At 42.2% G+C, this 24,843-nt stretch overlaps 1 protein-coding gene across 1 annotated transcript in view; it reads right to left on the reverse strand.

The window, feature by feature from the left end:
* The window catches only part of LOC137332823 (X-linked interleukin-1 receptor accessory protein-like 2), a 248,240-nt gene extending 229,255 nt beyond the window's left edge, over positions 1-18,985 (reverse strand). The window contains exon 1 of the mRNA XM_067996754.1: positions 18,904-18,985. Coding sequence (XP_067852855.1) covers positions 18,904-18,970 — 67 coding nt within the window. The 5' untranslated portion in view covers positions 18,971-18,985. The remainder of the gene's footprint in view (positions 1-18,903) is intronic.
* Between the last annotated feature and the right edge of the window lie 5,858 nt (positions 18,986-24,843).

The raw sequence follows: 24,843 nt of genomic DNA on the forward strand, positions 1-24,843 counted from the left end.
GAATAATTGGATAGCTCTTTCAAAGAGCCGGCTTAGACACAATGGGCCGAATGGCTTCCCTCTGAGCTGTATGATTCTATGTAGCTTGTAAGCTGGAAGGAACAAGAAGCTATTTTCACTTGTACAGCATCTTTAAAGGAAAAAACATTCCAAGGAGTTTTTCAAAAAGGAAACGGATACCAAGCAACAGTACAAAAGCTAGGAGAGATCACTGAATGCAAGGTCAAAATGATTGGCTTTGAAAAGGCTTTTAAAGGCAGGAAAGAAATAGCGAACTGCAGGGGTTTAGAATCATAGAAAGGTTATAGCACGGACGGAGGCCATTCAGCCCATCAAGTCCGTGCCGGCTCGATGCAAGAGCAATTCAGTTGGTCCCACTCCCCCGCCCTATCCCTGTAGCCATGCAAATTTTTTCTTTTCAAGTACTTATCCAGTTCTCTTTTGAAGGCCATGATTGAATCTGCCTCCACCACCCCCTTTTTTTGTATCCGTTCATGGGATGTGGGCGTCGCTGGCGAGGCCGGCATTTATTGCCCATCCCTAATTGCCCTTGAGAAGGTGGTGGTGAGCCGCCTTCTTGAACCGCTGCAGTCCGTGTGGTGAAGGTTCTCCCACAGTGCTGTTAGGAAGGGAGTTCCAGGATGTTGACCCAGTGACGATGAAGGAACGGCGATATATTTCCAAGTCGGGATGGTGTGTGACTTGGAGGGGAACGTGCAGGTGGTGTTGTTCCCATGTGCCTGCTGCTCTTGTCCTTCTAGGTGGTAGAGGTCGCGGGTTTGGGAGGTGCTGACGAAGAAGCCTTGGCGAGTTGCTGCAGTGCATCCTGTGGATGGTACACACTGCAGCCACAGTGCGCCGGTGGTGAAGGGAGTGAATGTTAAGGGTGGTGGATGAGGTGCCAATCAAGCGGGCTGCTTTATCTTGGATGGTGTCGAGCTTCTTGAGTGTTGTTGGAGCTGCACTCATCCAAGCAAGTGGAGAGTATTCCATCACACTCCTGACTTGTGCCTTGTAGATGGTGGAAAGGTTTTGGGGAGTCAGGAGGTGAGTCACTCACCATAGAATACCCAGCCTCTGACCTGCTCTTGTAGCCACAGTATTTATATGGCTGGTCCAGTTAAGTTTCTGGTCAATGGTGACCCCCAGGATGTTGATGGTGGGGGATTCGGCGATGGTAATGCCGTTGAATGTCATGGAGAGGTGGTTAGACTCTCTCTTGTTGGAGATGGTCATTGCCTGGCACTTATCTGACACGAATGTTACTTGCCACTTATGAGCCCAAGCCTGGATGTTGTCCAGGTCTTGCTGCATGTGGGCTCGGACTGCTTCATTATTTGAGAGGTTGTGAATGGAACTGAACACTGTGCAATCATCAGCGAACATCCCCATTTCTGACCTTATGATGGAGGGAAGGTCATTGATGAAGCAGCTGAAGATGGTTGGGCCTAGGACACTGCCTTGAGGAACTCCTGCAGCAATGTCCTGGGGCTGAGATGATTGGCCTCCAACAACCACTACCATTTTCCTTTGCGCTAGGTATGACTCCAGCCACTGGAGAGTTTTCCCCCTGATTCCCATTGACTTCAATTCATTCCAGATCCTAACCACTCGCTGTGTAAAAAAGTTTTTCCTCATGACACCTTTGGTTCTTTTGCCAGTCACCTTAAATCTATGCCCTCTGGTTCTTGACCCTTTCACCAATGGGTACAGTTTCTCTCTATCTACTCTGTCTAGATCCTTCATGATTTTGAATACCTCTATCAAATCTCCTCTCAACCTTCTCTGTTCCAAGGAGAACAACCCCAGCTTCTCCAGTCTATCCACGAAACTAAAGTCCCTCATCCCTGGAATCATTCTAGTAAATCTCTTTTGCATCCTCTCTAAGGCTTTCACATCTTTCCTGAAGTACGGTGCCCAGAACTGGACACAATACTCCAGTTGTGGCCAAACCAGTGTTTTATAAAGGTTCATCATGATTTCCTTGCTTTTGTATTCTATGCCTCTATTTATAAAGCCCATGATCCTGTATGCTTTTTTAAGCGCTTTCTCAACCTGCCCTGCCACCTTCAACGATTTGTGTACATACACCGCCAGGTCTCTCCGTTCTTGTATCCCTTTTAGAATTGTGTCCTTTGGGACAATCTCTCCCTATAGTGAGAGATTCTAAAGTATAGGGCCCAGATGGCTGAAGACTCTGCGACAATTGTTGAAGTGGAAGGAGGAGGAGATACACAGGAGGCCAGAACGGGAGGACCAAAGTATAGGGGTTGAGACATAGCACTGGAAGAGGGATTTGCAAATAACGGTGATGAATTTGAATTTGATACATTGGTGAACGGGGGACCAATGGAGGTCTACAAGGACAGGAGTGATTGGCAAGCAAGACTTAGCGTAGGATGGGATCCAGGCAGTGGACCTTGGAGTGAATTTGTATACAATGGAGCATGGAGGGTTGCAGAGGAAGACATTGAAGATGGTGAATTTGGAGTTAATGCAAATATGAACAACAGTTTCAACGACCGTGAGGGGGGTGAGGTAATGATTGAGGCGGGCCGTACCTCAGAGGTGGAAATTAGTGGTCTCAGTGATGGGGAGGATGAAGCATTTGAGAGTTAACTCAGAATCAAATTAAGTACTGAGGTTTCACATCATCCGATTCAGCACAACGAGCTACCAGGAAGGGAAGTGGAATTTGGGCAAAGGTTACAAAATTTTAGTGGAAGCCATATAAGGTGGCTTGGGTCTTCCCAATGTTTAGTTGAAGGAGGTCTCAGTTCATCCATGGGCAAACAGTCTGACAACTCAGAGGTGGAATAGAGTATAGTGGTGGAGAAGTAGACTAAAGTGTCATCAGTATAAAATATGGAAACTGGCTGTATGTCTGTGGATAATGCCCCCACTGAGGGACAACATGTAAACAAAGAAATGGAGGGGGGCCAAGAATGAAAACTTGGGGTTTGCGGAGGTGAAGGTGTGGGGGCATGAGGAGAAGCCATTGCTGGCAATGTATTGGGACAATAGGATTGGAAACATATTCAGAGGTGGACCACTGAGGAGAAACATTGGAGAAGAATGAAGGGGTCAACCGTGCTGAATGCTGCAGAGATAAGGAGGAGAGATAATGCTTCAAAGTTATAATCACACAGGATGTTGTGGGTAACTTTGAGTAAGGCAGTCTCATTTGTGTGGGCAAAGCAAAAACTAAATTGAAAGGATTCAAACAACGACAGAGGTGAGCGTAGGACTAAGTGACAATGGCTCATTTTAGGACTTCAGAGCAGCAAGAGAGTTAGAGGCAGGGAGGTAGTCAGAGAAAGCATTAGGGTCGAGGATGTTGTTTTGAGGAAGCGGATGATGATGGCAGCTTTGAAGGGGTGGAATGACGCCTGTAAAGAGGGAACAATTTAAGATGTCACAAAGTATTTGGACAAGGAAAGCTGGCTTAGTGGTCAGGTATTGGATGGGGATGGGACCAAGGGAGCAGGGGGTGGGTCTCAGAGAAGCTACAGCGTGACAAGGTATAAGGACAGGTGTGATGTAGTGTCTGGGGAGGTTCAGGAACAGTGAGGGAAGTATTTAAGACCGAAGCAGCTGCATAGATTGCTGCAATTTCAAAGTTAAAAAGTCGGTAAGCTCCCTGTACTTGGTTTTGGTGGTGAGGAAAGAGGAGATAGAGGAAAGTCAAAGCAGGGGAACAGGGACGGGTTCAGAGAAGCAGTTGGTAGTTGACGGGCAAGTTTAGGACTTCTTGTCTTCCAGGATTGGACATATTTGGCATTAGAGTGGGAGACAGGGCATTATTTGAGATGGTTAACCCAATCTGGCAGTGGATGATCAGCCAATCACGTGTCAGATGCACTCGAGTCCGTGGCCCTCAGGCTTAAGGAGGCAGAGGTGGGAACTGTACCAAAGACCAGTGAGGATGAGAGACAGTGAATGACTTGATGGGCTTAAGGGTATCATAGGCAGAGCTATGGGAATTATAGAGCAGATCAGCAGGGGTTGTGGTACCATATTGGGTGGAGGGCCAGAGGCAAGGATGTTGAATGTTACAGATTCTGTTGATGAGGGAGCTGTGTGGGGAAGGAGCAGATTTTTTTAAAGGATAAAGTGTGAAGGTTTGTGGTTAGGGATAAAATCACCAAGGATACAGAGTTGCTTAATGCAAAGACTAAAAGGAACAGATCTTGTTGAAAAAATTATTTTGGGGCTTAGGATATCTACAGATAATGAGAATATTTAAGGAGATTTTGAGGTTGAAAGAGGGTGAAGTGTTCAAATAATTTAAAGGTGCTCGAAGATCGAGAGGCCAAGATGGACTCAGGTGACATAAGTTATGCCACTGGCATGGCAATTTGGGTGGGGGATGTGACAGAATATGAAACTGGGAGGGTGGGTGGCATTGATAAGGGAAAATAAATCATCACCTGTGAGCTGGTTTTCAGTCAGGAGCAAGATACCAAGTGATGATAGAGGGCTTTGGTGTCCAAACATTCTGAAAGAGCACTGAATATACACAGATTTCAACTAACACAGACAAAATTACAAATCACTTAAATTGCAACAAAAGCTGGATTATGGCATTAGCACCATACCTTGAATAAGTTTATTTCAAATACTTTGGAACCCTCTGAGAATTACAAGATATCTTAAAAAAGAACACCGCCTGGGGTAAGTAGAGATTCCGCCTTGGGCGCAATCGGGAAATTGCGCCCAATGTGCGCTTGAAATTGCGTTGATTAGGTCACAGTTCAAGTTTCCGCTAAAATTCATTTGCATAATCACAAACATAATATCTTCCATGAACCGGTGCAATCGGGCAGCGTAATAGAAAGTAATCGTTTCTTTTCTTTTTCTTTCCATTAAAAATGTGCCCCTTGACGTATTTAAGAGTGGTAACCTGCCGCAGTTTTAATAATACATCTCAAAATGGGTTGATCACCAAAAATCAGCATTTTAATAAGAGTGTCCAGTTCTCCAAATAGGAGTAAGTTGATTAAAAATCACTGAAAATGACTTTAAAAAAAAACATATTGAACCACTTAATAGTTCATTGGTGTACAGTCATCAGTTTCTCAATAAATTAAATATTTTGATATGAAAAAGCTTTTGTAACATGCCTCCTAGTGTCTGTGCGCCTAAGAAATTAATGCAATTTGAAGAGCTTTCCCGAAGCAGCGCAATCTCACAAATTTTGACCTGGGGGCGTGGCCAGTTTTGTGGGCAGGGCCTGATTCAGGTGAACTGAATCTTGACCCAGCGTAAAAAAATCGCGGAAAACACGACTGTAAGCGGTTTTTGGCGAAACTCGCTTACGTTTAAAATTCCTCGATCTTTCGCACTGGTTCGGTTGTTTGGGCCCAGATTGCGCTGATATTACTGGCGGAGACTAGCATGACCTCTAACCCCGTATGTCTGACTTCTACTCCTTCATAACTCAATTGCTTTCCGTGGCAGACGAAGCGAATGAGAGACAAGAAAGAAAATAGCCACGTCCACCGACTCTGCTAAGCAAGGCCGAGAGATCACATGACATGAGTGGCAGTCGAAAACACTGGATGCTTCAAATCACTGGAGACCCCAAATCACTGGAGACCCTTGTGTACCCAGAGCATGAATGATGCAGCTGAGGGCCACTGATATATCCAGTGAAATGCTTGCAGAGCCTTTTGGAAATAAACTGTAAGGTCACACTTGTATCTGGCAGAGCAGTCTGGAAAAAACATAACCTTATGATGACCTCCATGCAATCTCTGGTTCTACAAGCACTCCACTCTAGTTTAGTTATGTAATCAGTCCTTGCCCAGACTTGCTAGCGAACTGAGGTGCCTGTGTCTGCAAATTACAACAAATACAAATCGTGAGAGTCCTGTGCAGCATCTCAACATTTTTACTTTTCGTTTTCCTGAGATTTTCTGTTGTGGGTCTCAAAAACTTTGATAGTAAAGGTGGCTGACTAGAAAACAAAAAGGAATGTATCCTTTCCCCAAAATTGTAGCAGTTTGGCCTGTAAAAAGGGAAATACTTATTGCATATTCTGGGAGGACAGGGCTTTGCTTAATTTCACCATTTGTCAGCTCAAAAGAGAAAGCCTAACCCTAATACTATGATTTGGAGGGAATAATATATAGCAAAAACTCTGGTGACAATTTTTTTTTGTAAAATGAAAACTCCCATGTTTAGCAGGTTGATATGTGAAGGAAGGAAGAGAGATATTTGGTTGACCTCATCCACTGATGTCATTGGTAATGAAATTGAATGCTAATTACTTTTAAAATTGATGTTGCTCACATAAAATGAGGAATTCAGCTCCATTTCTGATGTCTCAGCATTGAGTCTCATTCTCTAGTTTGCGTATATCAGCATGGATGATAACACTTACACTTAACACAGATTACTCCAATACATTTATTAAAGGGGAAGGAAAGAACAGTTCAGAAAAAAAAAGTACTCCACTCATATCTTCCCCCCCCCCCCGTTTTATGTAGCTTGGTTCTGAGATTGCTAAGCATTACAAATGAACTTAGGATAATGTGAATCTAACTTTATGGAACCTTAGTTTGATATGAGTGGAAATTAAGGAGCTAAAAATACACAGGTCCATGACTCCAGCCTAAGTGCCAGGACATGGTTGTTGGGAATATCTGCGACTAACATCATGGGACTTACTGGGGTCAGGTGGAGTTTCCCTCATTGCAATGACAACAACTTGCATTTATATAGCTGCTTTAACATAGTAAACCGTCTCAAGGCACTTCACAGGAGCATTATCAAACAAAATTTGACAACAAAATGAGTATTTCATTGGTGAGTGCCTGTGCCACTATTGGGACATCTTACATGCTGGCTATGGGGAGGGAGGCAATAAATGCAGTGGAGACAAGATATTATAGAAGGAAACAGTCCCTACTACCAAAACATTATCCCAGCAGTCACCCTGGGCCTCTTTATAAGAGGGCTGATGAAAATGCTATTTGAAAAAGAATTCTTGAGATCCTGACCTGGAGCCCTAGGTAGGCTCCACTTCCACCATCAGACAGGCCAGTACACCTCATTCATCTGGTGTACCGGCCACTAGTCTTCATCCAGGCCTGGGGTGAGGGCATTTTCAGCCTGGAAATTCCCCCTCATCGACCCACGACCCCTGTGATATCAAGAGCCATGTTTGGGCCAGGTGGTGATTTGCCATGTAGGTGAGGGCCCAGAATATCAGGGTCTTTGATGAATACTGTCCTGCTTTAAGTTTCTGCATATTCATGGCCTGATTGTTTAGTCTTCAGTCTAACTTGTTTGCAGTTGTTATGGGACTGAAGTGTTATTTCAGTTTTCTGTTGCATCGTCCAAATAATTTTGGCAGTGTAATATTTATGCTTTTTTCCTATTTAAATTACTCTTTAGCCTTGGACCCTTTAGACAATGAACTTCACTAGAACATGGCATTAATCACCTGTGTATCCTATTGTAAATTACAATGGACCAGATGAATTTTTTCTTGGACCATCTCCATAAACAAACATAGCTCAAAATAAATGTAGTTAATTAATGGTCTTCTCAAGAAGTTTCTGCAACTATTTTTATCAAAAAAAGGAATTCCTTTATTTACTAGGCTGACTAAATATGGATACGAATTGTTCCACATCTCATATCCCTCGTGTCAGTTAAAGAATGACACCATGTTATTTGTGATGCTGTAAGGATGGTATGAGCTGGAATTTACTTTGCCTTCACATCCATATTCAGTATCATATGCATGTGTGAATGACACCAAATTTCATGTTGAAATACTTCAACAACAACTTGCATTTATATAATGGATTTGTTAAAGGAAAATCATGTTTGACTAACTTGATTGAGTTCTTTGGTGAAGTAACAGAGAGGGTTTATGAGGGTAGTGCAGTTGGTGCTGTGTATATGGACATTCAAAATGCCACATAATAGATTTGTTAGCAAAATCGAAGCCCATGGGGTTAAAGGGACAGTGGCAGTGTGGATACAAAATTGGCTGGGGGAAAGAAAGCAGAGAGTAGTGGTGAACGGTTGTTTTTCAAACTGGAGGGAAGTATTAAGTGGTGCTCCCCAGGGGTCAGTATTAGGACCACTGCTCTTTTTGATATATATTAATGACCTAGAGGGTATAATTTCAAAGCTTGCAGATGACATGAAACTCAGAAATGTAGTAAACAATGTGGAGGATAGTAACAGACTTCAGGAGGACATAGACAGACCAGTGAGAGCCTGACATCTGTAGTGGGTAAGTTGTTAGAGGGTATTCTGAGGGACAGGATCTACAGGCATTTGGAGAGGCAGGGACTAATTAGGAACAGTCAGCATGGTTTTGTGAGAGGAAAATCATGTCTCACGAATTTGATTGAGTTTTTTGAAGGGGTAACCAAGAAGATAGATGAGGGCTGTGCAGTAGACGTGGTCTACATGGACTTCAGCAAAGCCTTTGACAAGGTACCGCATGGTAGGTTGTTACATAAGGATAAATCTCATGGGATCCAAGGTGAGGTAGCCAATTGGATACAAAATTGGCTTGACGACAGAAGACAGAGGGTGGTTGTAGAGGGTTGTTTTTCAGACTGGAGGCCTGTGACCAGCGGTGTGCCTCAGGGATCGGTACTGGGTCCGCTGTTATTTGTTATTTATATTAATGATTTGGATGAGAATTTAGGAGGCATGGTTAGTAAGTTTGCAGATGACACCAAGATTGGTGGCATTGTGGACAGTGAAGAAGGTTATCTAGGATTGCAACGGGATCTTGATAAATTGGGCCAGTGGGCCGATGAATGGCAGATGGAGTTTAATTTAGATAAATGTGAGGTGATGCATTTTGGTAGATCAAATCGGGCCAGGACCTACTCCGTTAATGGTAGGGCGTTGGGGAGAGTTATAGAACAAAGAGATCTAGGAGTACAGGTTCATAGCTCCTTGAAAGTGGAGTCACAGGTGGATAGGGTGGTGAAGAAGGCATTCGGCATGCTTGGTTTCATTGGTCAGAACATTGAATGCAGGAGTTGGGATGTCTTGTTGAAGTTGTACAGGACATTGGTGAGGCCACACTTGGAATACTGTGTACAGTTCTGGTCACCCTATTATAGAAAGGATATTATTAAACTAGAAAGAGTGCAAAAAAGATTTACTAGGATGCTACCGGGACTTGATGGTTTGACTTATAGGGAGAGGTTAGACAGACTGGGACTTTTTTCCCTGGAGAGTAGGAGGTTAAGGGGTGATCTTATAGAAGTCTATAAAATAATGAGGGGCATAGATAAGGTAGATAGTCAAAATATTTTCCCAAAGGTAGGGGAGTCTATTACGAGGGGGCATAGATTTAAGGTGAGAGGGGAGAGATAGAAAAAGGGTCCAGAGGGGCAATTTTTTCACTCAAAGGGTGGTGAGTGTCTGGAACGAGCTGCCAGAGGCAGTAGTAGAGGCGGGTACAATTTTGTCTTTTAAAAAGCATTTGGACAGTTACATGGGTAAGATGGGTATAGAGGGATATGGGCCAAGTGCAGGAAATTGGGACCAGCTTAGTGGTATAAACTGGGCGACATGGACATGTTGGGCCGAAGGGCCTGTTTCCATGTTGTAACTTCTATGATTCTATATGATTCTATGAAATGGGTAGACATATGGCAGATGAAATTTAACGCAGAGAAGTGTGAAGTGATATATTTTGGTAGGAAGAATGAGGAGAGGCAATATAAACTAAATGGTACAATTTTAAAGTGGATGCAGGAACAGAGAGATCTGGGAGCGCACATACACAAATCTTTGAAGGTGGCAGGACAAGTTGAGAAGGCTGTTAAAAAAGCAATTGGGACCCTGGGCTTTATTAATAAAGGCATAGAGTACAAAAGCATGGAAGTTCTGCTAAACCTTTATGAAACACTGGTTGGGCCTCAGGTGGAGTACTGTGTTCAATTCTGGGCACCGCACTTTAGGAAAGATGTCAAGGCCTTAGAGATGGTGCAGAAGAGATTTTCTAGAATGGCGTTCACTGCTCACAATGTGGTCTCCTCTACACTGGGGAGACCAAACACAGATTGAGTGATCGCATTGCTGAACACCTCCGCTCAGTCCGCAAGCATGACCCTGACCTGCATTTTAATTCCCCGTCCCACTCCCACTTTGGCCTCTCTGTCCTCCGCTTCTTACACTGTTCCAATGAAGCTCAATGGAAGAGCAGCTCGGTAGCACCACTACTGACCGAGTCCTGAAGGACATAGCTGCCAGACTGGGCCTGCGGCAGGTGGTGAGTGAACCAACACGAGGGAAAAACTTACTTGACCTCGTCCTCACCAATCTACCTGTCGCAAATGCATCTGTCCATGACTGTATTGGTAGGAGTTACCACCGCACAGTCCTCGTGGAGACGAAGTCCTGTCTTCGCACTGAGGACAGCATCCAACGTGTTGTGTGGCACTACCACCGTGCTAAATGGCATGGATTCAGAACAGATCTAGCAGCTCAAAACTGGGCATCCATGAGGCACTGTGGGCCATCAGCAGCAGCAGAATTGTATTCCAGCACAATCTGTAACCTCATGGCCCGGCATATTCCTCACTCTACCATTGCCAACAAGCCAAGGGAACAACCCTGGTTCAATGAGGAGTGTAGAAGAGCATGCCAGGCATACCTAAAAATGAGGTGCCAACCTGGTGAAGCTACAACTCAGGACTACATGCATGCTAAACAGCGGAAGCAGCACGCTATAGACAGAGCTAAGCGATTCCACAACAAACGGATCAGATCAAAGCTCTGCAGACCTGCCACATCCAGTCGTGAATGGTGGTGGACAATTAAACAACTAACGGGAGAAGGCGGCTCTGCAAACATCCCCATCCTCAATGATGGCGGAGTCCAGCACGTGAGTGCAAAAGACAAGGCTGAAGCGTTTGCAACCATCTTCAGCCGGAAGTGCTGAGTGGATGATCCATCTCGGCCTCCTCCCGATATCCTCACCATCACAGAAGCCAGTCTTCAGCCAATTCGATTCACTCCACGTGATATCAAGAAACAGCTGAGTGCACTGGATACAGCAAAGGCTATGGGCCCCGACAACATCCCAGCTGTAGAGCTGAAGACTTGTGCTCCAGAACTAGCTGTGCCTCGAGCCAAGCTGTTCCAGTACAGCTACAACACTGGCATTTACCCGACAATGTGAAAAATTGCCCAGGTATGTCCTGTCCACAAAAAGCAGGACAAATCCAATCTGGCCAATTATCGACCCATCAGTCTACTCTCAATCATCAGCAAAGTGATGGAAGGTGTCATCGACAGTGCTATCAAGCGGCACTTACTCACCAATAACCTGCTCACCGTTGCTCAGTTTGGGTTCGGCCAGGACCACTCGGCTTCAGACCTCATTACAGCCTTGGTCCAAACATGGACAAAAGAGCTGAATTCCAGAGGTGAGGTGAGAGTGACTGCCCTTGACACCAAGGCAGCATTTGACCGAGTGTGGCACCAAGGAGCCCTAGTAAAATTGAAGTCAATGGGAATCAGGGGGAAAACTCTCCAGTGGCTGGAGTCATACCTAGCACAAAGGAAGATTGTAGTGGTTGTTGGAGGCCAAACATCTCAGCCCCAGGACATTGCTGCAGGAGTTCCTCAGGGCAGTGTCCTCGGCCCAACCATTTTCAGCTGCTTCATCAATGACCTTCCCTCCATTATAAGGTCAGAAATGGGGATGTTCGCTGATGATTGCACAATGTTCAGTTCCATTCGCAACTCCTCAAATAATGAAGCAGTCCGAGCCCGCAAGCAGCAAGACCTGGACAACATCCAGGCTTGGGCTCATAAGTGGCAAGTAACATTCACGCCAGATAAGTGCCAGGCAATGACCATCTCCAACAAGAGAGAGTCTAACCATCTCCCCATGACATTCAACGGCATTACCATTGCCGAATCCCCCACCATCAACATCCTGGGGGTCACCATTGACCAGAAACTTAACTGGACCAGCCATATAAATACTGTGGCTACGAGAGCAGGTCAGAGGCTGGGTATTCTGCAGTGAGTGACTCACCTCCTGACTCCCCAAAGCCTTTCCACCATCTACAAGGCACAAGTCAGGAGTGTGATGGAATACTCTCCACTTGCTTGGATGAGTGCAGCTCCAACAACACTCAAGAAGCTCGACACCATCCAGGACAAAGCAGCCGCTTGATTGGCACCCCATCCACCGTCGTAAACATTCACTCCCTTCACCACCGGCGCACTGTGGCTGCAGTGTGTACCATCCACAGGATGCTCTGCAGCAACTTGCCAAGGCTTCTTCGACAGCACCTCCCAAACCCGCGACCTCTACCATCTAGAAGGACAAGAGCAGCAGGCACATGGGAACAACACCACCTGCACGTTCCCCTCCAAGTCACACTCCATCCTGACTTGGAAATATATCACCGTTCCTTCATCGTCGCTGGGTCAAAATCCTGGAACTCCCTTCCTAACAGCACTGTGGGAGAACCGTCACCACACGGACTGCAGCGGTTCAAGAAGGCGGCTCACCACCACCTTCTCAAGGGCAATTAGGGATGGGCAATAAATGCCGGCCTCGCCAGCGATGCCCACATCCCATGAACGAATTAAAAAAAAGCTCAATGGAAGCTCGAGGAACAGCACCTCATCTTTCAATTGAGCACTTTACAACCTTCTGGACTCAACATTGATTTCAATAACTTCAGATCATAATCACTGCTCCCATTTTTTTCAGACATTAGGTGCTGGTAATGGTTCTGATGTTTCCATTTATAGCTGCTCTCGACTCATTTTCTGTTTCTTTGTTTGTCCCATTACCACCCTCCTTGCCTTGCAGCATCATCGCTTTTGTCATTTAATCACTCCTGCCCTCCACCCTATCAGGGACCTTCCCTTTTGTTCTTTTCTCCTCTCCCCTTCCCCCCTCCCTTTCCCTGGCTCTGTATTTGCTTAAAAACTGTTTAATCTTCAACTTCTTCCAGCTCTGACAAAAGCTCATCGACCTGAAACATTAACTTTGTTTCTTTCTCCACAAATGCTGCCTGACTTGCTGAGTATTTCCAACCTTTTCTGTTTTTATTTACTAGGATGGTACTTGGGGTGAGGGACTTCAATTATGTGGAGAGACTGGAGGAGCTGGGGTTGTTCTCCTTCGAACAGAGAAGGTTAAAGGGAGATTTGATAGCGGTGTTCAAAATCATGAACGGTTTTGACAGAGTGAATAAGGAGAAACTGTTTCCAGTGACAGAGAGGTCAGTAATCAAAGGACACAGATTTAACGTGATCGGCTGAAGAGACAGATGAGGAAACATTTTTTAACGCAGAGAGTTGTGATGATCTGGAAGGCACTGCCTGAAATGGTGGTGGAAGTAGATTCAGTAGTAACTTTCAAAAGGGAATTGGATAAATACTTGTGAAAAAAATGTACAGGGCAATGGGGAAAGAGCAAGGGAATGGGACTAATTAGATAGCTCTTTCAAAGAGCCAGCACAGACACGATGGGCTGAATGACCTCCTCCTATGCTATACCGACCATAATATTATGATACTATGATAACCTCTTTAACATAGTAAAATGTCCCAAGGCACTTCACAGGAACCTAATCATTCAAAATTTGATGCCGAGCCATTGAAGGAAACATTAGGACTGGTGACCAAAAGCTTGGTGAAAGAGATAGTTGTTAAGGAATGTCTTGGAGGAGAGAGAGCTGGAGATGTTTAGGGAGGGGATTCCAGACCTTAGAGCCTAGACAGCTGAAGGCATGGCCGCCAATTGTGGGGCGAAGGATTTGGGGAATGCACAAGAGGCCAGAATTGGAGGAACGCAGAGTTCTTGGAAGGTGGTAGGGCAGGAAGAGGTTACAGAGATAGGGAGGGGCGAGGTCATGGAGGGATTTGAACACGAGGATGAGAATTTTTAAATCAAGCAATTGGTGGACCGGGAGCCAATGTAGGTTAGCGAGCACAGGGGTGATGGGAGAACAGGAGAGTTAGGATACCGGCAGCAGAGTTTTGGATGAGCTTAAGTTTATGGAGGGTGGAAGATGTGAGGCTGGCCTGGAGAGCATTGGAATAGTTGAATCTGGAGGTAATAATAAAGGCATGGATGAGGGTTTCAGCAGCAGATGGACTGAGGCAGGGGCGGAGACAGGCAATGCTACGGAGGTGGAAGTTGGCAGTCTTTATGATGTATATATAACTTTCTGACACAGTATAATCAAATGACATTTTTCTCAGCATTAGTCATGTACAATTCTGATTATACCTGTTAAAATGATTCACAGAGGGTGGTCTGCATCAGCACTGACAATGTTTATAAGGTGCCCAGTTTCTGGTAAATCACTGGTTGTAATGAATCTAATTTTTTGATAGATCCAACATACGGCTGATGTCTCTAATCTTGTTTTTATCGGACTGATTTAGGGGATTGACTCATTAAGCAGAAATACTCCCAATCCCGTATTATGCTTATTCTGGACACTATTTCAGTTTCAGATATTAGGTATTTTCTATTTCTACCACACGGTTGGTGTTTCGTTTTCATTTGCCATTAATAAAGAAGGTCAAGGACAGTCATTCAAATGAGGTATGAGAGTGTGCGTTGCCAGCCCTCCCACCTCATTTTCCTGTTCCTTTGCCAGCTGGGTGCCCATTTGGAGGGGCGTTGGGAAGAAGCAGGATTGAAGGATGCCCAGCGCCTCCCTGATTGGGGAAACGGGAGAGGAAAACGACAGTGGCCCTGCAGGTAAGTCTCTTTTCTTCTTTTCAGGGACGTCGAGACAGGGATTAGCTGGATGACTCTTGGCTGCGGTTTCTGGGTAACAACCAGAGGTGCCCTGACCATGGCAGTCCCTGCCGACGCTGCAAACCTTGCAAGGGCTGCAGCAACAGAAGACTTTCCTCCCCCCACGTCCGAGCACTAGGTCAGACCCTCTGTGCTGGTGGTGTGGCCAAGTCATGCAGATGGCTCAGTTCACCATGTGCTGGTATACTGAAGCCTGGACACGCACAGCAAACTTCAAGTACATTGTGCTTCCTCAATCATCATGCAAGGGGGTGGGGGTGGGGAGGATAACTGGTCCTTCTAGGTTTATGCTGGATCCTCGAATTCTGTTAATTTCCAATCTATCAGTTTCTTTATTAACATTTCCAATTATTCTGGAAATCACATGGCATGGTTGTCATTTTTGATTGATACAGTACCTATCTTAGCTGATCACGGCAATATACTCAAAGTAAACGTAATTACAATCAATCTACAAGAGATAGGGTGGAGATGAGAATTATTGAATGTAAAAATAATTGTTGACAACAAAAGTCAAACATTGACTAGCAGTAGAGGACATTTAACTAAACATATTATATTCAAATTCTATGAGTATTATCAAGTTGACGACACGGAGATTGTAACGAGAGTTTAACAATTTTAAGCAAATAAGACTAAGTATGATGGGTCACCAGCCTGGACAGTTGAAGTAAGTAGTCTTTCACTGTTGATTTAAACTTACAGCAGATGTAATTATTCTGAATGTTTTATGGATCCCCAGGGGGGAAAGGAACAATTGAATACTGGTGGAAGCAGCATTAAGGATGCTCCTGCACAGTTATTCTAGTTGGATGGGTTATGTTCCCATTCAGTGAAAGGCAGTATTGGGCGAGATTGTCCTGTTGGGGAATTTTTTGAAGTTCTTGGAAGGAGAGAGATATTAACTTATGTTCGCAATGTCAAGAACAATTAATGCAATGAGACTGACGCAAATGATAATTTTGTGACTTGCTGAGTCCTTGCTACTCCTTTCTAGTATTTGAATTCTTGAAAATTATTTTTGTGATCACATTTTGAAGCTGTATCTAGAATAAGTTGATTGGAATAAGTCTTATGAAAAGGGCAGTTGGTGTATTTGTGTTTGTATTTAATCTGTTTCTCAACCTATATATACTTTCACAATTCATTTGTGCTCTTTCCAAGTGTGTGCACATTTTCAGGATATTATACCAGCATTAATTGGGTAATCCTATTCTTAGCCTGAACTTTCCGCCAGATCAGTATGTAGCATTTCTACCAAACTTAACTGAATGACTATATTGGGGACGGCCACACATTGTCTTGTTCTTGATAACCAATGCTACATATTGATCTGATGGAATAGGATTGCCCAATTAAGGTTAGTATAATATTCTGAACATTTGTGCAAAGAACATTAATGAATTAAATATAAATATAAAGGGTGACAAACTAATCTACATTACAATAGTGAGTACACTTCGAAAAGTACTTCATTGGCTGTGATGCATTTTGGGACATCCTTAGGATGTGAAAAGAGCTATATAAATGCAAGTTCTGTCTTTCTCTCATAATAAGAATAGCCCTAATTCCTGGAGTCTATTCTGATAACTAAGAACGCTAAAACTGAAATAAAGACAGAATATGCTGTAAATACTCAACAAGTCAGGCAGATGACCAAAGGTCATCGACTTGAAACGTTAACTCCGTTTCTTTCTCCACAGATGCTGCCTGACTTGCTGGGTATTTACGGCAATTTCTTTTTTTTTCAGATTTCCAGCATCTGCAGTATTTTGCTTTTGAGCCCTAAAACTGAGTTCATTTTGAATCTTCTCCGAGGCTTTAATATCCCCTTTCAGGACCAAAACTGAATATGATACTCCAAGTGTAACTGTACCAAAGCATGGTATAACTTAAGAATGTTGTTCTTGGTTTTATATTGTGTATCATATTGTCCTAGCAATGCAACCTGAAGACCTATTTGCTTTATTACACTGTTTCTACTCCTTTAATGATTTATCAACTATAGACCCCAACTCTTCCTCATGATCTGTAACCTTTAGCGGGTACCCTTGCATGGTATTAAAATGCCTGAAGTTTCCCAAACTCAAATTCAGAACACTGTACTCATTCACATTGAAGGACATCTACCACATACAGGCTGAGTCCTTTAACTTATCTAGTCGCACTGCAACCTATTGATGTGGTCTAAATGTTTAAGCTCTGTGCAATTTTTCTGTCATGTGCAAGCTTCCGAATTGCTCCATGAATGCTCTCATCCAACTCATTGATAAAGATGAACAAGAATGGCCCCAACACAGAGCCTGTAGGACTCTCGCGTAAGATCTACTCCCATTTCTGACAACCCTTTGACTACGAGATTCTTATCAGTTACCCATTGAGCATAATATTTGACCACCCAAATGATGAAGTTGTTTACACTAAGTGTCGATGCAGCACTTTATGGAAGGTTTTCTGGAAATCAAGGTATGTAACATCCACTGAACAGCCAATCAATCAATACATTGGTCACATCTTCAAAGGATTCAAGTTAGTGAAACAGGACCTCTGTTTCCGAAAACCATCCTGTGATTCTGTAAATAACTGACATATTCTCCAGGTGATCATAAATACTTCATAATTCCTTCCAGCATCTTCTATACAAGCAACATCAAACTGACTTCATTAATTACCAGGGTCCAATTTCTTCTCCTCCTTAGACATTGGGAACACTAGAGCCACCTTCTAGTCCAATAGAATTAGTCTAGATCGCAAAGGGCTATTGAATATATGAGCCAATGGCTTGCATAATACATCAAACATATCCTTCATCACTCCAGGGTGACTGATATCAGGTCTAAGCTCAGAACCAGAAGGGTGCTGACAGGGTGCTACTTCTAGTGAATCAATTCTAGCAGCACTCCCAACCAACATTACTGGCACCTTATCATTTTCAGTACTACAAACTGATCAGTTTTAAAACTGATGCAAAGTATCTATTTAACACATTGGCCACAAATTAATGCTTATACCTAATCAGCCCTGCAAACTCTCTCATCGGATGAATGTGCTTTTTGGTTTCTGACAAAATTGAAAAAAAAGGTTTACCATTGGGCACCACACTTTAGGAAGGATGTCAAAGCCTTGAAGAGGGTGCAGAGGAGATTTACTAGAATAGTACCAGAGATGCAGGACTTCAGTTATTTGGAGAGACCAGAGAAGTTGGAGTTGTTCTCCTCAGAGCAGATTAGGTTAAGGGGAGATTCAATAGATGTGTTCAAAATTATGACGGGTTTTGATGGAGCAGATAGGAAAGAACAGTTTCCACTGGTAGGAGGGCAATAACCAGAGGACACAGGTTTAAGATATTTGGCAAAAAGACCAGCGGGGGAAGATGATGAGAATTTCTTTTACGCAGCGAGTAGTTATGATCTGGAATGTGCTGCCCGAAAGGGTGCTGGAAGCAGATTTAATAGTAACTTTCAAAAGGGAATTGGATAAATACTTGAAAAGGAAAAACTTGCTATGGAGAAAGAACAGAGGAGTGGGTCAAATTGGATAGCTCTTTCAAAGGGCCGGCACAGACACAATGGGCTGAATGGCCTCCTTCTGTGCTGTAAGATTCTGTGATTGTTGCTACAAACCTCCCCACTTGGCTATTTAGGCTTTACAATGTACCTCTTTATCCGAGGAACACAGATGATTTCCCTGTCCACGAGTATAGATTTAAATAAAAAACAGTTTCTCCTGTGACACAGTTATTTCTACTGATCAGCAGACGACAATTTATCTTCTTCAAACTTTCCTTCATGATGGAACAGAAGTCAGTAGCTAGATGCAAGATGTGGCTAAGAGCAGATCTTTTCTTTTATCAATTATATTTGACTGTCTTAACTATGATGTTAAAGTTTGTTCTGTTTTAACTCAGTAAAATTTTGCATCATGAAATTGTGACAGTTCTAAAATTCTGTGAAGAACAACTTCAACCATTACTAACCGATATCAGTACCAAAACATTAATTTTATGGTACACTGTAGACACTTCCAGTGATTCAGATAAGCACAGGTTTATTTATAAAGGTATATTATTCACCTTAAAAATGACTAAACTTTCAGGATTTTATACTCACCCCAAATCAATTCATCTTTTTCCGTTCCCTTTGATCTTGCATTTCTCATGTTTGTCCAGCAACACATCAAAACTTATTGATTTCTTCCAGTTAAACTCTCCTTTTTCTGTTCAATTTTCCAGAATCCTATTTTCCACATTAATGATCAAGTCCACTTTTCATGAATCACATCCAAACATGTAAGTAATGATTTTTATGGAGCAGAGTTTTCTAATATGATAATCACATCAGCAAAACTCATTTTTAGTAATTTCTCTATTCACCTACTTGTGACTATTTGCCATAACAGCTTCGAGGGATATAATAGAAATAAATATGAGAGTTTCCATCCGAACGTCATACAACTGTCTGGAGCCACTCAAACACCCCTATCATCTATGAACAACTGCAATCGGAAACACATTTGTGTAGAGATGGGACTTCAATTTTGAATCCAAAACTGATGACAGGCAAAACTATGATGTGTTACAGTATTAAAAAACGTGCTGAAAACCTTTGCGTGACATAAAACTGAAAATGCCACAAAAGTCCAATCTTCATATCTCTCCTTTACTTCCAAGAAACCACTTGGCTTGCCATGGGTTTTTTTTTCCTGGATGTAACCTTATCTTCAGATTAAACTGTTTCTGCTCCTTTTGCTTTTGTTAAGTGACAGCTGAAATTTATCAAAAATGTATCATTTGATTTACCTACGGAATTTACAGTTATATGAAGGTTCGGAATGAACATGTATCTAAAACCAAACCAACATAAACTGTGCTGTGGGTACTTTTCATGATCTAAAATTCAGAGGCACTGGAATTATGCTGTGGGATGCTTAATACATTTGCCTTAAATTCTCTCCACTATTTTAGTGATTTTTCTTATCATGTGCAAGCAGATCTCCTGTGGTGAGTTGTGGAAGGGATGCGGGGATGGGGGGGAAGGAGGTTGCCAATGATTTAACTCAGAAAGAAGTTTGTGAGGCACAGTCAAGCAGACGTTTTTTATTGGATCCAAGAAAAAAAATATTTGTCATGGCCATTGGAGGTGGATAATGATAAATAGAATTTGCTCCCCTCATATCAGTTAAATAAATAAAATCTGTGCATGTCAACAATGAAATATACATAAATAAATTTAAAAAAACTCTGAATGTAGTTACCTCAGGAACAGTTCAAAAGTTAATGCTTTACATTGTTATGATGTTTTGCACAATAAAACAGTAAATTCAGAGAAAAGAAAGACTTGCGTTTATCTAGTGCCTTTCACGACCTCAGGGCGTTCCAAAGCTGTTTACAGCCAAAAAAGTACTTTGTAAAGTGTAGCCACTGTTGTAATGTTAGAAACACAGCAGCCAATTTGTGCATAGCAAGGTCTCACGAACAGCAATAAGATAATGATCAGATAATCTGCTTTAGTGACATTGGTTGAGGGATAAATATTGGCCAGGACCATCGGGAGAACTCCCCTGCTCATCTTCAAATAGTGCCATGTGATCTTTCACGTCCATCTGAGAGGGCAGATGGGGCCTCAATTTAATGTGAAAGATGGCACCTCCGACAGTGCAGCACTCCCTCAGTACTGTACTGATGTATCAGCCTGGATTACATGCTCTCAAGTCTCTAGAGTGGGACTTGAACCCACAATCTTCTAAGGTTGGGAGCTACTTAGAGTCAAATTTTGTGACTTATTTCCAAATGCCTTGGTAAAGAAATGTATAATGTGGTACGTTAACTATGTACTTCATTTTATACAAGAAAATGTATTTTATGTTTCATTATGTTTATTTGCTCTGTATCACTATCCATTGTAATTATTATAAATACTAATGTTAGCTAGGATATTTAGTACAAACTGTGCTTAACCTACCGTGTCTTTAATGATTTGATTTTAGTTTTTCTGCTGCTTAAGTAAACCAAAAATCATTTCTGCTACATTAGTTTTTCCAAGCTAAATCAACTAGATAAAAGAGCAAGAGAAACCCATTACTTGGTTTGAACTATAAACAAAGATTTGAGGCATAGTGTGCGTTAACGTTTTTCATCAATATTTAAATATGCATATAGCTACTCAGTATCTGCCTGTACGTGCCCACCTAGCAAGAAAACAATGGATTTTCAGAAATAATTATGGAGCCTCAAAGTAGTAAAATTATTATAGCTCACAAAATCCTGCTGCCTTTCCTTGCCCAATGGATGGAAACTGATTTATATCTTTCCAAAATATGACACGAAAAGTGCACATGCATGTACTAGTTCTTCTTCTATACATTTTTCAGCACATATTTAAGATATTATGTGTAGCATGAAGACACGAGTGCTTAAATTCATACTAAGACATGAAACAATAAAGCAAAAGATGCATTATGAAAAATGCTGTGTATACTATGCATATCTGAGCAAGCATTTTTGAGTTATTGGGGTAACAATTTTATGTCAAAGGAATGTTCCAAGCATGCCTTTTTTTAAAAAAAAGGATCCCAGTGAGAAGAAGTAATTTAAATAGACTGTGGGATATCTGATATAGTTTATTTTCCATTGTAATGAAAACTTCTCAATATAGTTGTCTTCATATTTTGTCTTCATGAACACAACATCTTTTACATCCACCTGAACAGTACACAGGGACTTAATTTGATGACCCATTTGAAAGACAAATTATTGCTGCACTCCCTCAATAATGCACTGGGATGTGAGTTTAGATTGTATACTCAGATCCTGACGTGAGGCTTGAACCCATAACCTTCTCATTTAGAGGTGAGGATAGATAGACTGGTGGACAGACAAATAGTGAGATGGACAGCAGTGTATTTCCCCCACCAGTAAAGCACTTCAATTTCTTCTTGATGTCAGGGGTTCCTACGCAATTTAAGGTTTTTTTTCTGTATATATATATATATATATGTACGTATATTTATGCGTGTAGATATATATATATCATATTTATGTGTGTGTATATTTATATGTGTATCTATCTCTATCCATCTCTACTTAGTTGTGTTTCAACAGCTGTGTAGTGAGATGTTAATAACTGTTCCATTAGTCTAAGATTGTTCTTCAAATCTTATGCAAGAAGATTACTGGATGTAAGGGTAAGCTCATCAGTCCTGTGCTCCCAGCTTGGAGCTGCACTCAAAATGAATGAAGTACTATGACTCAGCCCAGTCTCTGATCTCTGCTCTCTTCGAGTGTGGCTCCTCACTCAGAGAGCAGGATTGGTGAATTGACCCTTAAACAAGAGGGAGACTGTAGGAAAGTAGAAAGGTTACAGCGTGGAAGGAGGCCATTCGGCCCATCGAGTCTGTGCCCACCGAGCAAGAAAACAATAGATTTTCAGAAATAATTATGGAGCCACAAAGTAGAACAATTATTATAGCTCACAAAATCCTGCCTCCTCTCCTTGCCCAATGGCTCAATGCAAGAGCAATCCAGCTAGTCCCACTCCCCCTCCCTATCCCTGTAGCCCTGCAATTTTTTTCCTTTCAAGTACTTATCCAGTTCCCTTTTGAAACCCATGATTGAATCTGCCTCCACCACCCCCTCTGGCAGTGCATTCCAGATCCTAACCATTCACTGTGTAAAAAAGTTTTTCCTCATGTCACCTTTGGTTCTTTTGTCAATCACCTTAAATCTATGCCTTCTGGTTCTTGACCCTTCCGCCAATGGGAACAGTTTCTCTCCATCTATTTTGTCTGGACACTTCATGATTTTAAATACCTCTATCAAATCTCCTCTCAACCATCTCTGTTCCAAGGAGAACAACCCCAGCTTCTCCAGTCTATACACGTAACTAAAGTCCCTCATCCCTGGAATCATTCTAGTAAATCTTTTCTGCACTCTCTCTAAGGCCTTCAGATCCTTCCTAAAGTGCGGTGCCCAGAACGGGACACAACACTCCACTTGTGGCCGAACCAGTGTTTTGTAAAGGTTCATCGTGACTGCCTTGCTTTTGTACTCTATGCCTCTATATATAAAGCCCAGGATCCCGTATTCTTTTTTAACCGCTTTCTCAACCTGCCCTGCCACCTTCACCGATTTGTGCACGTATACTCCCAGATATCTCTGTTCCTGTACCCCTTTTAGAATTGTGCCCTCTAGTTTATATTGCCTCTCCTCGTTCTTCCTACCGAATTTTACCACTTCACATTTTTCTGCGTTAAATTTCATCTGCCACGTGTCTGCCCATTCTACCAGCCTATCTATATCCTCCTGATGTCTATCACTATTCTCCTCACTGTTCACTACACTTCCAAGTTTTGTATCATCTATTAATTTGGAAATTGTGTCGTGTACACCCAAGTCCAAGTCATTAATATATATCAAGGAAAGCAATGGTCCCAGTATTGACCCCTGGGGAACACCACTGTATACCTCCCTCTAATCTAAAAAACAACCGTTCACCACTACTCTCCGTTTCCTGTTACTTAGCCAGTTTTGTATCCATGCTATTAAAGCACTTTTTATTCCATGGGCTTCACTCTTGATGACAAGTCTATTATCCAGCACTTCATCAAACGCCTTTTGAAAGTCCAGATACACCACATCAACCGCATTGCCCTCGTCAACCCTCTCTGTTACCGCATCAAAAAACTCTATCAAGTTAGTTAAACACAATTTGCTTTTAACAAACCGTCTGGCTTTCCCTAATCAATCCACACTTGTCCAAGTGACTGCTAATTCTGTCCCGGATTATTGTTTCTAAAAGTTTCCCCACCACCGAGGTTAAACTGACTGGCCTGTAGTTGTTGGGTTTATCCTTACACCCTTTTTTGAACAAGGGTGTAACATTTGCAATTCTCCAGTCCTCTGGTAGCACCCTCATACCTAAGGATGTTTGGAAGATTATGTCCAGTACCTCCACAATTTCCACCCTTACTTCCCTCAGCAATGTAGGATGCATCCCATCTGGACTGGGTGACTTATCTACTTTAAGTACAGCTAGCCATTCTAGCACCTCCTCTTTATCAATTTTTAGCCTATCCAGTATCTCAACTACATCTTCCTTTACTGATACTCCGGCAGCATCTTCTTCCTTGGTAAAGACAGATACAAAGTATTCATTTAGTACCTCAGCCATGCCCTCTGCCTCAAAGCGTAGATCTCCTTTTCGGTCCTTAATCCGCCCCACCCCTCCTCTAACTACCCATTTAGTGTTTACATGCCTATAGAACACTTTTGGATTCCCTTTTATGTTTGCTGCCAGTCTATTCTCATACTCTCTATTTGCCCCTCTTATTTCCTTTTTCACTAAGCCTCTGAACTTTCTATAGTCAGCCAAGTTATTTAGTAACAGAAATCGATTAGTTTCTGCCCAAGGTTACTGCAAAGCCTCAATATCCATAAAAAATATGAAATCAGTAAAATAAAACTGATGCTTTTTTGCATTGCAGACACTATGCAAAAGGTTTCACTAAATTATATTTTTAATTTTAAATTGTAGGGACTGTTAATATTTTTTGTAAGTTTTATAAAAAAATATGTATCTACATCTTGAAATTCAACAGGAGAGTTTTCAAACTGTGGTGTTTCAACAAAAACAAAATCAATTTATAAAATTCAAATAGATAGCAAGAAAATATGACAGGCAACCAGTAAAGAGGTATTAATGTATTCTAAATACAAATAGCAGATGCTTTTGCATACTAATGAGACCCAGAGGGAGGCTTGAAAGGTGTTTCTCCAACTTTTTTGTCACACAACTTGGGGAAATTATGCAATTCCAGGAATACGATTATAACAAATTCATTGCATCTTTCAGACTGACTTGATATGCACGTCATAAGTGCACTTGCATGATCATAAATGATTTAGAAATTGGGCCCTTAAGAATTTAATTCAGAATAACTTTCTGCAAAAAAAGAAACATTTTTTGAAACACTTTCTGCAATATAAATCAAAGGCTTCACGCAGTAATTGAGAACTAAGCATCATTAAAATTGACCACTTCTATGTTGTCCTG

The sequence above is a fragment of the Heptranchias perlo genome, chromosome 15 (genome assembly GCF_035084215.1).
Source record: "Heptranchias perlo isolate sHepPer1 chromosome 15, sHepPer1.hap1, whole genome shotgun sequence".
Lineage (NCBI taxonomy): Eukaryota > Metazoa > Chordata > Chondrichthyes > Hexanchiformes > Hexanchidae > Heptranchias > Heptranchias perlo.